At 36.8% G+C, this 16,891-nt stretch overlaps 1 protein-coding gene and 1 non-coding gene across 5 annotated transcripts in view; both read right to left on the bottom strand.

The window, feature by feature from the left end:
• Positions 1-14,011, bottom strand: part of INTS2 (integrator complex subunit 2) — a 38,581-nt gene extending 24,570 nt beyond the window's left edge. Inside the window, exons 1-11 of one of the 4 annotated variants that reach the window (XM_019732620.3) lie at positions 13,892-14,011; positions 12,373-12,679; positions 11,589-11,727; positions 9,685-9,787; positions 8,397-8,510; positions 7,893-8,023; positions 7,469-7,642; positions 5,075-5,301; positions 3,283-3,408; positions 242-313; positions 41-155 (exon numbers count right to left, since the gene is read on the bottom strand). In XM_019732620.3, coding sequence (XP_019588179.3) covers positions 41-155; positions 242-313; positions 3,283-3,408; positions 5,075-5,301; positions 7,469-7,642; positions 7,893-8,023; positions 8,397-8,510; positions 9,685-9,787; positions 11,589-11,727; positions 12,373-12,679; positions 13,892-13,901 — 1,518 coding nt within the window. In that variant the 5' untranslated portion in view covers positions 13,902-14,011. Of the gene's footprint in view, positions 1-40; positions 156-241; positions 314-3,282; positions 3,409-5,074; positions 5,302-7,468; positions 7,643-7,892; positions 8,024-8,396; positions 8,511-9,684; positions 9,788-11,588; positions 11,728-12,372; positions 12,680-13,126; positions 13,249-13,611; positions 13,751-13,878 lie in introns of those variants that run through there. The other 3 variants (XM_019732618.3, XM_019732621.3, XM_074320067.2) reach the window with 3 other exon arrangements.
• On the bottom strand, positions 8,984-9,275 carry LOC148756494 (signal recognition particle RNA). Its single transcript, XR_016018105.1, has one exon.
• Positions 14,012-16,891: the final 2,880 nt, after the last annotated feature.

Consider the following 16,891-nt stretch of genomic DNA (forward strand, 5'->3'; position numbering starts at 1 on the left):
TAGAAACAACTTCTTTAGAAAAAAGATAAAAGAAAATTACCTTCATCCCCAAAGTGGAACAGACCAAGTCAATGATAGCACTAAGCTGGTTGCTATGAAAGTACATAGCGACCAATAATAACATCTCCCCAAAAGAAGCAGAGACACCTGAAGTACTGTTGAAACAAAAAAGAAAATATAAATTTCCAAACAGGAGGAGAAAAACTTACTCAGCTAACTGAAACAAATGAAGTCATCTTACCTTTCAAAATAAGCTTCTTCTTTTATCATCCAACTTAGCCACACTACCATTAGCTGCTCCTGTTCAGGTGTACTATATGAAACATACCAGAATGCGACAGGTTTAAATCAGATACACTAGCATAAGAATAAGAAAGCATTCTGAAATGATTTTGGTAGAAATTATTTTTTCCTTCCCTATTTGGAAATATCAATTCAAATTGCTTGTTGAATTGGCCATTAATTGCCATTGAGATACAAAATAGGTCTAGAGATGATGAATGAGGACCTTTGCTTTTTTTCATGAATGTGAAAATCAAACCTTCTCAAAAGTCTTAGTTATTGCATTCACAAGTTGGAGAGAGTGAACAACCTCACATTCCTTGAAAAAGCAAAGGCCCTTTAGGAATAAAATGTTAGAAGAACTATATTAACATTTTCTTGTCATGTAGAAAAGAAAATCTATTAATAGTGTTAAAACTTAATCATCGAAAAATCACAAACTGAGTACTAAGACAGTAACAAGGTAGTCCATCTTTTACCTGGAAAATGAAATTTAATTTATAGAGACATTTTGAGAATAACTCAAAATTGTAGAGCAATAAGTGATCACCACTCAAAAAGAAAAAAAAAAGAAATAGAAAAAAGAGACAGCCACAGATCAGATATGAAAAATGGTTATAAAAAATATGCCAACAATGACTTTTTAAAAAGAAATTCCTAGGTTTAGATCAAAAGGTACAAGTTAACTTTGACTTATAAAAATAATTTTCACTGATCTCCTTCTACTTCATTGCAGTGTAAATGGGTAACACAAAAGCAACTGAAATGCCTGCTACCCCAAGGTAAGAAAATTTAAAAAGTCACGCTCAACCATAAATCATTCCAATAAAAGACAATGTTGAAATTTAAATAATCATTTTGAACTTTAGCTCTCCTTCCTACAAAAATAAGAATTAAAAATACCCATCTTAGAAGTAATAAGGGTTAGAGAAAATGTTTAGAAATTATTTCAGGTAAAGAGAAATGAAAGCACTTCATGTCACGTGCCTAATTTCATACCCTCCTGAAACTCCAAACTATATTGAAGGGATTTTCGTAACAGGCATAAATGCATAGGATAACGAGGGACATCAACACAAAATACTGTATGCTAGAGCATATACAGATGAGTAATAACTGACTTAGAAGACCCAAGAAAGCAAAATACTAAACTGGCAGAAAAAAAAACAAAACCCAACCACTCTAAACCACGGAATCCCCAAAGGGCTCAGAGCAAATGAAAAATGAAAAAACAAAAATACAAGATAATTATTAATGCAAAAAACAAGTTTCGCAGAAGAAAAGTAATCATCTACTACATAGTTGTGCTCCCAACAGTGTAATATAAACAACTATATTTTGGTCAAAGAAAAATTATAATATAATTGTACTAGGAGAATGGGAAGATAGGAAGGATATGTAAATGTGTTGGAAACAGAGAGAAAACAGAGAACTAATTCCTCATCTTTCATAGTGGGAAGTCAACAAGTACTCCTAAAATTGAAAAGTCAAGATATATAATAGCAAATGTAAACATGTTATTTAAAGATGTGGTAGTAAAAACCGAAAGAATCAGCTAAAACAACTGAAAGAAGTTAACTCTAGGGAAGGGGAAGGGAGGAAAGGAGTAAGGACTGCTATCTGCCCTAATACATTTTGAGGAACTATTTTGATTCCTTTAAAATAATGTGTACATGAAACTTTATAAAGATAAATTAAATGACTTGCATCAAATAGGTGATACTGATAAACTTTTACCAAAAGACAATACCACTGGCCATACCTAGACCAATTTTTGGAGTAAGAGCCTAATTAATGCTATCCATGTGTTTTAATAAATAAATAAGAGCATATTTCCAGTCAAGATGGCGGAGTAGGTAAATACTATGCTCTCCTCTTCCCACAACTACATCAAAGTTACAACTAAATTATAGAACCACCACCCTTGAGAACCACCTGAAGACTAGCTGAACAGAACTCCTATTACTAGAAAGGTTAAAAGGCAAAAGCAGAACAACCACGTCTAATTACAACAGTAAATTAAGGGATACACACACACACACACACACACACATACACACACACACACACACACACAAAAGAATTTAAAAATAATGATGAAAACAAACATGGAAGGGGTGAGTAAAAATGGTAGTGATTATAGAATGTGTTCACACTTAAGTGACCATCAAGTTAAACAGACTGCTATAAACATAGCTTAGTATATATGAAGCGCATGGTAACCACAAACCAAAAATGTACAAGAGATACACAAGAAATAAAGAGAAACAAATCCAAACACAACACTACAGAGTCAACAATGTATAAGAGAAGAAGAGAATAAGAAAGGAACAGAGAACTACAAAAACAACCAGAAAACAATAAAATAGCAATAAATACATACCTACTAATAATTATTTTAAATGCAAATGTATTAAATGCTCCAATCAAAAGACAAATGGATAAAGAAGTGGTACATATATACAATGGAATATTACTAGGCCATAAAAAATGAAGTCTTACCATTTGTGACAACATGGAAGGACCTAGAGGGCACTGTGCTAAGTGAAATAGGTCGAACAGAGAGAAACAAATACCATATGATTTCACTTACATGTGGAATCTAACAAACAAAATAAACAAACAAGCAAAAGCAGCAAACTCAGATACAGAGAACAAACTGATGGTTGCCAGATGGGAGATAGGTTAGGAGGCTGGGTGAAAAAGATGAAGAGATTAAGAAGTACAAATTGGCAGTTACAAAATAGTCATGGGGATGTAAAGTACAACTTAAAGAATATAGTCAATAATATTGTAATAACTATACATGGTGTCAGGTAGATGCAAGACTTATTGGGAGAATCATTTTGAAAGTGATATAAATGTCGAACCACTATGTTGTATACCTGAAACTAATACCATATTGAATGTCAACTGTAATTGAAAAATAACAATTTTTAATTAAAAGTAAATAAACAGACAAAAGCAGATCTTGAGAAAATAGAGCAACTTATAAAGTACCTGACAAGCGTAGAAAAGGCCAGCAGCATACAAAAGGAAAGTGAAACAAAGCGAACCCCAGCTGGTGTAGCAGGAGGACGGCTTGTCATCAACTGCAGTAATTGTTCAGCTTCTTCCTCAGTTGGTCTAAAAAAGGAATACCTTATTAGGCTTTACTTTTTGAGTTGAGGAAGGGAGAAAGAAAAGGAACTTCCCAACAGTTAAACCTTTCAGATGTAAGTTTGGAGCTTTATAATAATACCTCACTATTTATAACATCTTTAATATCTTTGGTTGCCAAAAACAAAACTGTTGCATTTACAAGTGTTTTTCCTCCGACACAAATACAGGCAGTGTTCACTTTGCATAGTGTGGAAGCTTAAAAATACCACACATGCTGAAACTATGCATCTCGATCTTAATCAATTGGGAAAATTACAACAGTTCCATGACCTTTACATTTTTTTGTCAAAACATTGAAAACTCTGTCGGTTTACAATGCATAGAGAAATGGAAAAAAACCAGTAAAACTAGTATTTATATAGCACTCTATAGTTGAAAATATTAGAACCATTGGGAATTTAAACATTTTTTTCAAGGAGTTTGAACAGCCTTTGCCTCCTTTTCATTGTGTAACTTGTAATACAGAGGGAGCATCTTCTCGAAGGCTTTATGAACTGTCATACCACCTTCTAAGTGTGGATCAGCTACCACCATTTTATCCTTCATACTTTTTCAGTCATGAAATATCTGAGAGTTCCTTTACTGTGAAGATTTTTGCCAGTATGAATTCCTCTGGGACTTACTCATCCTTTTTGTCACAATGGCCTTCCTGAATTATGTTAAGTTCGCCTTCACTAAGTTCCTCTGGCTACATATCTAGGGTCTCTCCAATGGCAGCAGTGTCAACTATCTCACCGCCAGCTATTTCTTCCATTTATATTTGGTTCAAATGTTATTTCCAGCATTACCACCTTTTGTTTCTTTGCTACACTTACTTTCATCTTCACTGGCAAATTCCCTCCTTCAGTTATCTATTTTTATAAAATGTTACATGGGTTTATCACTGAGCGACAAGGTGATAATCCAACTACCCACTGTGCTGTCTGTTCATAAACCGAGACATAGATGTGCAGTGACCAGTCGCTGACAGACTTTAAAAGAAATGATGCCATTGGCCACTGATCATGACATGCACCTCTTACACAGTGATCTGTGGCTTGAGGAGCTCTCAGTAAAGTTGGTACTTTATACAATTACTTGGTTAATGTATCACAGTAACTGATACATTAGTTATTTAACTGAACAGTGCTAACTGAAATTCACATGTACCGAAGACATGCCAAGTGTGGACTGTAAGGCTAATAGTTGAGGACACTGTTCAAAGGATGTAGTCAGTGACGAAATAAGGAACCCTATGCTTAATAATCACATCATATCAATTTTAAACCATTTTTTATCTCAGTTGTCACAGAAAACATAGGAGAGATTTACTTAAACTAGCTGCTTGGGCTAGATAAAGGACCCTTCACAGATGACCGATCATATTCATGTCAAGCTAGAGTGAAGTCATAGGTTTCTTCAACTGCTTTAGCCCCTCCCATATTTACAATCAGACCCAAAACAGATGGATACATCCCAGCTAGCAATGTTTGCCTTAGGTCTTCATTCAGGATACTATAGGCCAGACCACTACCTAAGCCCAATAGAAAACCCAAATCCTCAGAATAAAAGGCCGTTGGCTCATTTTCTTGGGATTAGAAACAAGAAAGTAAAATGATAAAAAGGTAAAATATCAAATCATTTTATATACTTGAGTCCAGCGATCCCCATCAAAGCACAGTACAGACGTAAGAGTGCACTGGCTTTCACAACATGCTCTTCTTTCAGCCCCGAATACACAGACACATTGGGCTCCATCTCCACATCAGCTTCTTCCACAATGCGGGTACTTCTTACTGTGGGAAGAATGCCCATCAACTCCAGAAGAAGCTGCCTTCTCATTTGCCAAAGGACAGAACTACTGGTCTCTCTTTTTCTCTGTAAGAACATGATTCACAAAAGGAAGAAAGCATTAGCATTTACTAAGTCAAAAAGAAGCTCAAACAAAGCTCTGCAGTCAAACACTTGAAATTGACCTATTTAAGGAGGCTGTCATAACTGCAGAATCTCATTTTCACCAACTGAGCAAACTCAAAACTCACTGGTTTATTTAAAGGATACTCTACTCACCCTAATTTAAATGGTTGTATAGAAAATACTAAATTAATGACAATTTGAATGGTAAAATATTATTTAAATGGTACTTTCAAATATATGGCATACGTGGCATAGCAGCAAGTGCTTAGATTCTGGAAACACAAGATCTTGGATTTAAACAACAGCTCTGCTATTAATTGAGTATATATTTTCAAGTATATTAATTAGTTAACCTCTCTAAACCCCAATTTCCTTAATGACAAGGAAATGAATATTTTATTAATAATGTGTAACTCCCAGGACTGTTGTAAATTAGGAGTTTATAAGTCTATTACATCCATAGTTCTTTAGGCAGGGATAATGTCTTATTCATCTCTTACTCAGCAGGACCTAACACTGTGCCTGACATTCAGCAAGCACTCAATGTCTATTAAATGGATGCCATGAATGAACAAAGATAATACATATGAAAGCAGTCCTAAACTATAAAAGACTAGGTAAATGTTAGTTATTATTTTTAGAGTGTTTCCAAGTAAAATATGCTAAACTTGCTTTAATAACAATAGGTTCAAATAAGAAAATGTATTGCACACAAAGGATAATTAAATACAAGATGAGCGTGCCAAGTATTTAGCACAGTGCTTGACATATAGAATGTATACACTAAATGTTCTCTTCCTTTTAAAAAGCAAAGTTTAACATTAGTTTTCAAATGGGCTAGAAATAAAGTAGAACTTGGATACAGAAAAGCGGTGAGTCAGTAGCATAAAAAATAGACTGGAGGATCTAAGCAGTATACATGCTACTACTGTCCAGTTCACTGACCTCAACAAGTTAAAAATCTTGCATTAGTTCCTTCAGAGGGACTCAATTCACAGGATTACCATTAAATGGTTTTTGAAAAAGTAAAGTATTTTGCAAGCTGAAAACTGTTGCAAAATATAATATGTATTCATCAATAGATGAATGGATAAATAAGTAAAATGTAGTATATACATACAATAGAATATTATTCAGCCTTAAAAAAAAAGGAAATTCTGATACCTGCTACACCATGAATGAACACTGAGGACATTAGGCTAAGTGAAATAACCCAGTCACAAAAGGACAAATACTATATAAGTCCACTGATATTATGTACCTAGAGACAAAAAGTACAATGGTTGTTGCCAGGAGTTGGAGGGAGATGGGAACGGAATTATTGTTTAATGGGGACAGAGTTTCTGTTTGGGATGATGAAAAAGTTCTAGAGACAGATGGTGGTAATGGTTGCACAACATTGTGAATGTATTTAATAACACTGAAATGTACACTTAAAAATGATTAAAATGGTAAATTTTATGTTATGCATATTTTACCACAAAATACACACACACACACACACACACACACACACACACGCACGCACACACACATATTAAAATTACAGACTATCATAACAACTTATTTGATGACCTAAAGCAGTAGTTCTTACAAGTCTGACCTAAAACACTGGAAAACCCCAAAACACTTTCAGGCGGTCCAGAAGGTCAAAAATATTTCCTTAATAGCACTAAGACATATTGGCCTTTTTAACTCTCATTTTCTCACAAGGGTACAGTGCAGTTTTCCAAAGGCTTCTATTAAGCAAGACATGAATGAGATTTGCAAAAATGTAAAACAATACCACTCTTCTCACTAATTTTTTTATTTTTATTTTGGAAAATATAGCTATTTTTCATAAAAAAAAGTTATGTTCACATTTAATGGGGTTATTGTTATTTTAAGTGAATTAAACTTTTCAACTATTTCAGCTTTCATTTCTAATATGGTAAATATCAATAGATAAAAACACATAAACAAAAGCTCTTTGGTATCCTCAATGATTTTTTTTAAATGTTAGGAGGTCCTGAGGCTAAGAAATTTGAGAACCACTGGTCTAATGACATCGTGCTAAAAGTATTCCTTCCTCTTTTACTAATTGCCAAAATATCCTTTTCCTTAGGCAATACAGATATTTATCCCTCACCTGCTGTCCATTTCGGATAAAAGTTCCAAACCAAGTCCGGACTTTTGCATTTGTTCCAAGAAGCAAACCACTAACAAAACAAACCAAGTCACTCACTCCATCTTCACTAACTTCATTTTTAGTATGATCCAATGTCAAAGCTACTCCCAGGCCTGGCAAATGGCATTCTTCCACCTAACACAACAAAGAAAATAAATTGAATTCAATATGTAAGGAAGAGAGCCAAGAAAGCTCCAGAATCTAATGCCTCTAAAGTTTAGAGAAAGACCTATCACAAAACACAAAAGCCCATAGAGGGAGGTGTAATACATCCCATATATAATTATAATTCTCTACAAGTTTCTAAAACCGTCTTGAGCAAAGTTCCTCATCCTAATATAAAGGCTTTTGTCTCAAAAAAACAACAAAAAACAAGATCTCTTACCACCATGCCTCGGACCTTGAGGGCCTGAGAAGGATTCATTTTACATAAGAAGCGTAAGGCATCTGTCCTGCGCCTTCCGCCAAGACTTTCTTCATCCTGTCGTTCTCCATTTTTTATCAGCCCCCTACAAACTGAACATTGAATAGTCTCTATTACTTTAAGCTTTGTAAGTAAGATGTCATACTTATATGTCTTCTCCCCTTTGCTCTCTGAGCATAGGGATTATATTTCAGTTCTTTGGTATTTTTTACTGTCCTATTACATACAGCCCTTGTGACTAACGACAATTTTTTCTTTTTTTTTTTGCTGCATACTCACAGAACTTAAATTTGTAATCTCAAAGCAATTTTGAAATCTCTAAACTCAATATTTCTTCAATTACTACTAATAAACTTTCAAAAGACAAATCTCAAAACCCCACAAATGTTATTTCTTAGCTCAAAAATAGGTCCTGTACATGACCAAGTAAATCTCTTCAATATCCCATTTTAAAACTACATTTACCTTCATTGAAACTATCAGGAACATTGGCCACTAACAGACACAAGAACCAGGCACCATTTCTAACATGGAGCAAGGCTTCAGCTACATCAACAATAGGAAGCAGGGAGGGGAGCTCTGAAAAAAATAAAGTCAACGTTATTACTAAGTGATATTTCATTGTATCATACATTAAACCCCTCTTGACATTATACCAATGTCATTTAAAAACAATTAAGGCACTTTCTTTTCATAGTCTAAAGATGAATTGTCCAGCAGGGCAGTCAACAGCCACATGTGGCTATTTAAATTTAAACGAAATTAAAAAGAGTTCAGTTCCTCTGTTACATTAGCCACATTTCAAGTAAGCGATAAACATTTGTGGCTAGAGGCTACTGTATTAGACAGTATAGCACAGAGCACTGCCATCGCTGCAGTGCTGATCAAGAGTAACTTTCATTAAAATCTTTGTATTTTTATGTCCTCTATCTTTTATTTTTTAACAGTAGCATGTACACTGCCCTACCAGTGAAGTCAGGTGGTCCGCTGTGTGCAAAAATAATGCTGAAGAATAACGATTTTTAAAAAGAAAATCTTGAAAAGGGAAATTAAAGAGATGGGTCTCGTGGGATACCTGCGCGAACTTCAGTCATTGCTCGCAGGTGCGGGCCGACCGCCACCCAGCACAGGGAGTTTGATCTGCTCTGTGTCCAGCCTGGGCCGGGTCCCCCTCTCCTTATACAACCTAGTACCCCGGGCTTTCCTGAGAGCCCCATACTGGTGGCAGACCCAGTGCAGACACCCGCTGTACAAGGAGCAGTAGTTCCAAACACCCCAGGCACCTACAATCCGCCGGCATCAGCTTCCGGGGGAGCTGGAATTACAGGCGCGTGCCACTGCGGCGGTCTGTTCTCTTATCTCTTAATCCTGATCATACATACCTATTATAAAAATAGCTCTAATCCCATCACTCAAAGTTAATAATCTGAAATATTTTATTTTAATCCCCCCATGGGTATTGTCTTAACTTTTAACAAAACTAAGATTACATTCTATTTACCATTTTTCCCTTTGCTTTTTCATTTTAACATATTGTGAACATTTGCCCAAATCATTAAATTTCTTTAAATACACCATTTTAATGGCTACATAATATTCCATACTATGGAAATCATATGGTTTACCTAATCACTATCCTACTATTAGGCATTTTTTATTTAACCTTGTAAGGTACATTCCAGGTTAAGAAGTTACATAGTATCACTTAACATGAAACTGTATCTGAAATGTATCTTAGTACTCATTATAGTACCTGCTTGTAAAATACAAAGTACATCTGCAGCTTCCTCCAAATAAACTGGACTCTCAAATAGCTCAGATGACTTGAGAAAAAATTCTCCACTGGACTCAGATACCTTAAAAAAAAAGGAAAGAAACAAATTGAAAAAGAACTCCATTAATTTCAGGTAATTAATTAAATCCCTTACTAATTTTGTGATGATTTGTTGAGCTTACAGAACACATCTCTTAATATGTCATTAATATACTGCATCGGGATATGCAGTATTCAATTAATTTGAACTAATTTAACCAATTAGCAGCCACATTAATTATTATTCAGACATAGCAGTATGGGTCTCTATAATTTATTTTTATATAAATATTTAGAGACATCTGGAATTAAAGATAAGACAAACCAAAGAAATAACCTAGAAATTATTCCACCTATAATACATAAGTTGTAGCTGAAAAAAAGCCAAAAATTGTGAACCTAAAGTAGTATAACAAATATTAATTCATGTTCAATTCCAAATGAATTATGAGAAAACAAAGAATAAAAATTTAGGTCAACAAAAGTACCTACTAACTTTGGAAAATTTCCTACAGGAGTTTCATCACCACACTCCCTATATACTAAAGAGTACCAAATTGAAAAATTGGAAAGACACTTCTATTATTAGAGACATCGAGTGAGGTATTGAGAAAAATATATAGTAAAAATATTGGTTGAAATTAAAGACTTTCAATATAGTAGAAAAGAGTAGAAGGAAAGAATAGTAATAGAAAAATTTTTTAAGATTTGTAACATATCTTAAAAATGATCTAAAACTGATGAAAATACCTGCTTACTAAGTATTTTCTCAGGAAACAGAATTTATTTTTCTCCACAATTTATAAAACTAAACTTTCTTATAAATTAACTGACCTGGAAATTCTAACAGTAAATAACTTTTGCCTCTGAAACTCTGAGCCTTATCTCATTTAAGCCATCTTAATATGAAGACTCAATTTACTTCTTTGTATGATAGACCCAACATTCACAAATTTAAAATTCAGAGTTTCAATTAACCATAATTACTCAAAAGTCCATGACCTAAAATAATCTATCATTTTCCTAAAATGAGAAGTTGAATAGGCCTCATTACTATACAGGGGCAATTCAGTCATTTAATGAGTGAGGCTACCCAATGATCCTACATCCAATTCAGCTTTGATACTTCCTACTCACTGTTACATAAGAGGTAGTAGTTAATGCTCATTCGGTGTCTAAAAGAATTGCATACATTTTTTCAGTTACATATCACATGTTATGGGGGAATACCTATAAAGGTATTAACAAATTCGGTAGCTTGTACAAGTCTTGAGCAATAGTACCTTTCTAACTATCAAGAAGCCATTGTATGGGTGTGGCCGGATGGCTCAGTTGGTTAAAGGATGAGCTTTTAACAAGGTTGCCGGTTCAATTCCCACATGGAATGGTAGGTTGCGCCCGCCTGCAACTAAAGATTGAAAACAGCGACTGGACTTGGAGCTGAGCTGCACCCTCCACAATTAGATTGAAGTACAACAACTTGGAGCTGATGGGCCCTGGAGAAACACATTGTTCCCCAATATCCCCACCCCCCAAAAAAAAATTTTTTTTAAATAAATAATTTTTTTTAAAAAGCCATTGTATGAACTCCATATTAAAAAAAAGTCCTATGTTAGAGAATACAGAATAGGCATAAATGAGAGAAAATAGTATTTAAGAGAAAAAAAAGCCTTCAAGGCAGGCATTTAAGATCCTTTCAAGCCTTTGAAAGGAAATCTTACATAACGAATAGGAATGGGTGTAGAAGAGGACAATCTGCCTGCCTTCTTGCCTCTGTTTCTACCTTCTATGTGTAGACATCATCAAATCATGCATATTTTGAGTTGTGATTAAAATAAATGCACCTTGTTCATAATTGCCAACAGTTCACTAAGCACAAGACGCAATCGACGAGGTGAATCACTGTGTTCAAACTCTAATGTCAGTCCATGCTGAAGCTGTGATACCAGGATGCTCTCTCCAGTGCCTCCTCCAAGTTTATGCCTGATAAAGTACAAATGTGTAAAACAATTGTGAGAACACTGGTATAGATATAATTGCAGAAAAATTATCTTTTATTGAAATAATCTATAAAAAAGTTGTATAAATTCTTTTCATATGTTTCATGACTGTATTACTTCTGAAATACTATTTAGTTTGCCTATTTCAGAAATTCACAACCTATGCAAAGATTCCATCACAAATGATAGTTAACATCCACTTCCATTAATAACAGTGGCTCACTACTGGATTTACAATGGGAGAAAGACAAAATATCTGACCAGAATTTGGGGGGATATGAGCTTAAAAAGCCTCCCAGGTAATTCCAATAAATCCCTCTACTCTAAGGGAACTCATCCTACCCACCTCCCACTGAGAGTAATTGGCCTTATCAGTTTAGCCTGAATACAACAGTGTATATTGTCAAACTTCTCTACACAACATTTTATAATATGGAATTCAAAAGAATTTTAACCATAAATAGACAAAAACAAGTAAAATGCTCTCCAAAATTTAGATTCTCAATCTTCTCTTTTCTGGAGGGCTGTAGCCAATAAAAAGTCTGAAAAGCTCCAAAAAATATTTGATTCCTTCATCTTTAGCAAATCCAAGTAAATCCCAGTCCACATATTATATAACTGACATTACCTAAGCTGCTGTTCTTTGCTGGCATCCTGTTCTAAAGCATGGAAGTCCACAGATAACAATGCAACAATGGAGTTGACAGCTTCCACTCCAGAGAGAAGGCGAAGGATGAGTTTTTTATCCTGGGCCCAGCTTTGGCTCTGGTCCGCAGGAGCACAAAGTGCCATCCGCACCAAGCAAGGCAGGAGAAGTCTTAATTCTGGATCACTTAAAGATGCCAAACGAACCACATCCACCTTCTGCATTGCCTCAAAAGCAAAAGGGCTGACAAACTGAAGGCTTGTACACTCAGTCATTATCACTGTTGATCCTAATGGTAAAAAAAAATAAAAAGAAAAGAAAGAAAGTAGGGGTGTATTCCCACATGTATCAATGCCCCTCTTTTTTTACACACCCTGAAAAATGTGATCTATCTTTAAAAGGCCCCTATGTGGCAACAGGTTTTTGGAACAAGTACAGGCTCCCTCTGTTTCTACCACCATCTGGAAGATGACAAAGAAAACAGAATACATTAATGTCTCTTCCAGCCTTAGGGAGCTTCTTTTCTAATACCCTTATTTTGCAAAGAAGGAATATGAAGCCCAGAGAGATTAAGTAACAAGACCATACACAGTAATATTAACAGTAGCAAAAGACAAGGCTAAACCTTCGTCTACTAAATCCCAGTCCAAGGCTTTCTCCACTACACTGATCATGAGCGTCACAACTTATAATAAAAGTAAATAGATGGCATAATTAAGAATGCTCTTCTTCCTACCTCAGTTTCACATGCTTACACAACATATGTAAAAAATGTTAGACTCCCAAGAGTCAGCATTGGTAAACTGCCTCAATAACCAGAAGCAATGGCAGATTCAAAGCTCCGGAGGCCTTAACACTATCCTATGTACCATAGGTAAAAAACAATTGTGGAGGTGCGATTAGCTGTGGAAGAAAGCTGAGTCCCCCTTGGGCACTTCTGTCTTCAGGAGTAATCAGAGACAACAAATAAAAAGAACACGGACAAGTCTGCCAAACCCATCATGGGTAACAGTCATGGCAGAAACGCTGCTTTAAGCAAGAGGAGCTGGCCTTTTAACAGAGGGGCGGGCTGATGGAGCAGAGGCTCCAGGAGCCGTGTGCTCATAGGTCTCGCCCCGGGCGTAATGAGAACCAACCGGTCCCTCTGGCTGAGAAAAGTCCGGCGGGTGGCCGACATGGGCCGGGGAGCGCGCTGAGGCCTGACAAGCGGAAGCTTCATACCTTAAGATCTAACCTCCAACCTCCCGGGACCCCACACGAACTCCGCACCCTACAGGCGGGACGCGGTAGAAATCGAGAGCGCGGTCCGAAATGGGGCCTAGGCGATCATTGGGATTCCCCAACCCAGCTGTGCCCTGAGTCGACCCGGGCACCAAGAACCCGGACGCCGGGACCAATCGGGTCAGCGGTGCGATGGGAATTGGGCGGGGACACCGCACAAAGGGAGAACCCAGACTGAAGGGAGCGGAAAGCGGAGACTGCTTCAACCTGCACCCAGCACCTTCATTCATCCCCAGCGTCTGGCTCCCGTCGGCCACCGTACTGGACTGAAAGGAAGGACGGCAGCGAGAGGAAACCCAGAGGCGTCCGCGCTGAGGCAACGGTGCGCCTGCGCGGTCCCACCCCTTCCTCCCCCGCCGTTTACTCTGCCCAATTTCTCTCCGAAGTACTGTTTAGAACTTGCTACAGGTCCGTTTTCCAGAGCCTATTAGCTGTGTCGTTTTACATAAATCGTTAAGCCCCTTGGAGCTGCAGTCTCATCATCACAGAATTATCGTGGCATTCAAATGACAACGTAGGTTAAAGTTGTACTCACTGTTCTTTAACCGGAACACTAATGGAACCAGACTCTCTCTCTGCCTATGTTCCTTCTCAGCACCAAAGTTCTAGAATCCTAGGATTTCGAGGAACATTGAAAAAGGAATCTAATCCCGAGCCTTCTTCCGCTCTCGACCTCACAGAGTTAAAACATCTGCATTTCAGCTATATAAGGGTTCTTAATTTAGGGTCTGTAGATCCTTAGAGAGCGATGGATGGAGTTTCATTTTAGAGATCGAGTACTTCATAGTTTCCAAGCCTTTGACAGAGGGGTAGTCTCTAAAAATAGGTCTACTTTCAACATGAAAAATCAGCAAAGGAAAAAAAATATGTTGGTTGCAGTGTTTCTCAAGTGTTTTTCTGCCTGGCCCCCAGTAATACATTTTGCATTGTGCCTCAAAATACAGATGCAGTTATACCCACATTTAAATATGTAAACAAACGTTTTATGAAATAATACACATATTGTTATGTATTCTATTTCACTTGACATTTCTGGTCACTACACACAAATTGATTTCACAACTATACGACATTTTCATTTTTAAGCTGGTATTTATTAAGGACTTACATATTGAACACTTGCTAGGCACTAGTACTTTATTACGTGATTTAATTCTATATTTCCATTTTACAGTTGTGGAAATTGAGACTGAGATTAAGCAATTTAATCTCCCTTGTTGGTCCTTTCACAGAAAAAGTATAAAGAGAATCCAAACACCGGTTTGGGGGATGAGTGAGAAGATAGAAATAAACTGATTTTTATGATCTCTTCCAACTCTAATTTTTTGACCCTGAAATTATTAGAGAAACATTGCAGATCCATCTTTTTTTAATTATTATTGGGGAGGACTTTATTGGGGAACAGTGTATACTTCCAGGGCTTTTTTCCAAGTCAAGTTGTTGTCCTTTCAGTCTTAGTTGTGGAGGAGCTCAGCTCCAGGTCCAGTTGCTGTTACTAGTTGCAGGGGGTGCAGCCCACCATCCCTTGCAAGAGTCGAAACCGGCAACCTTGTGGTTGAGAGGACGCGCTCCAACCAACTGAGCCATCCGGGAGCTCAGCGGCAACTCAGCTCAAGGTTCCATGTTCAATTTTAGTTGCAGGGGGTGCTGCCCATCCCTTGCGGGAGTCGAGGAATTGAACTGGCAACCTTGTGGTTGAGAGCCCACTGGCCCATGTGGGAATCGAACCAGCAGCCTTTGGAGTTAGGAGCATGGAGCTCTAACCGCCTGAGCCACCGGGCCGGCCCTTACAGATCCATCTTGATCTTCAGAGAACAACAAATCATGCCCAGCCTGAATGATATAGCTAGAGTGTAACGGAGATGAGTGCTGACACTTATCTTCCTTCAATTCCCCTTTTTCTTCTCTTCCAATTCTTACCTCAGTAAATACCACCACGAACACCAGAGTTTCTCAAGCCGGAAACCTGGAAGTCACCCTAAACTCCAGCCATTCCCCTTCATATCCGCTTAGTCAATAAGTTTTTCAAATCTACATTGTAGTGTTTGTCAATGGAATCATTTTGACAGTCATACAGAACTCAGACTCATAAGCTTTTGAGTTTTAGAACTGTGTCCTCCGAGGTGGATTACTTAACTATACTAAAATCAATTTATAAAGACTTTTCAGCTCAGATGTTTAATTCGGCAGATTCAGGAACTCCCCGAATGGTAAATAGTGCTACAAATTAGCCCATTTAGTTGCCAATAAATCACAAAACCTTTAATTATCAAAGGAGTATCTTACATAATTACGGTGTACCCTTTCCTGATTATAAAATGTTTGAGAAAATAACCCTTTTTGAAGACGAATGTAGCACTGAGGCTCATTACCATTCTATTCACAAAAAAGATGTAATTAATTCTGTGATGACTTATCACATTTTAACATCTCTGAAATTGTGTCTTAAAATCAAGAGTGTTAAATTATACTTAGCATTTTTTCTTAGTGTTATATAAAATAATGTCTTACAACTACTGGTGTCTTAGATTTGATGAAACATATCGTGTAGTTCCTATCCTTTTAAGTCAAGACTCCTTCGTGGATGAAGTAAACATTCGCCTCTGACTGGTTTACTTTTACTCTTTTCTACTTTATTTTTCAGTCTCCCTGGGGAAAGGGAGGAGAAAGAAAAGGAGAAACAAAAAGGAAAAAAGTTACCTACAGTTTCAGGAATACTAGGTGCTTTTACGTAGCTTATTGCTGAGTAAATGAACTTCAAGAAATTAGAAGATTGAGGTAAAGGAGGACCAATGTTCTTTGGAAACAAAATCAGTTTCAAAAGTAAAAGGATCTCAGGAGACACCTAGCTTGTTTTCTCAACATGGAACTTATTCTCCATAGTATGCCTCTTTTGTAAGATTTCTTCCATTGTTTCAGCCTGTCAAGATCTTTTGGACCCTCTTTTACACTGGCTATCTGCTTTGGCTATACAGATCATATCTTCATTGATTTTATAGATAAAATGTTGACTAGAATAAGAGCCCGCCAAGGTTCTACAATATAGCATTAGAGATACCCCACCAGGTTGACACAGCTCCACTAATCAAGCCTTTTTGGGTATGATTGTTACGCCAATTATGAATCATCCCAAAGGTCAATAAAGGCAGAAATGAACATATTAGATAGTCGGTAAACAAGACCGACAGTCTTTTATGACTGTTTACAAGGAAGAGTTTGT

This window comes from Rhinolophus sinicus, chromosome 12, assembly GCF_057876585.1.
Source record: "Rhinolophus sinicus isolate RSI-liver-muscle chromosome 12, RSI-T2T, whole genome shotgun sequence".
NCBI classification, from domain to species: domain Eukaryota; kingdom Metazoa; phylum Chordata; class Mammalia; order Chiroptera; family Rhinolophidae; genus Rhinolophus; species Rhinolophus sinicus.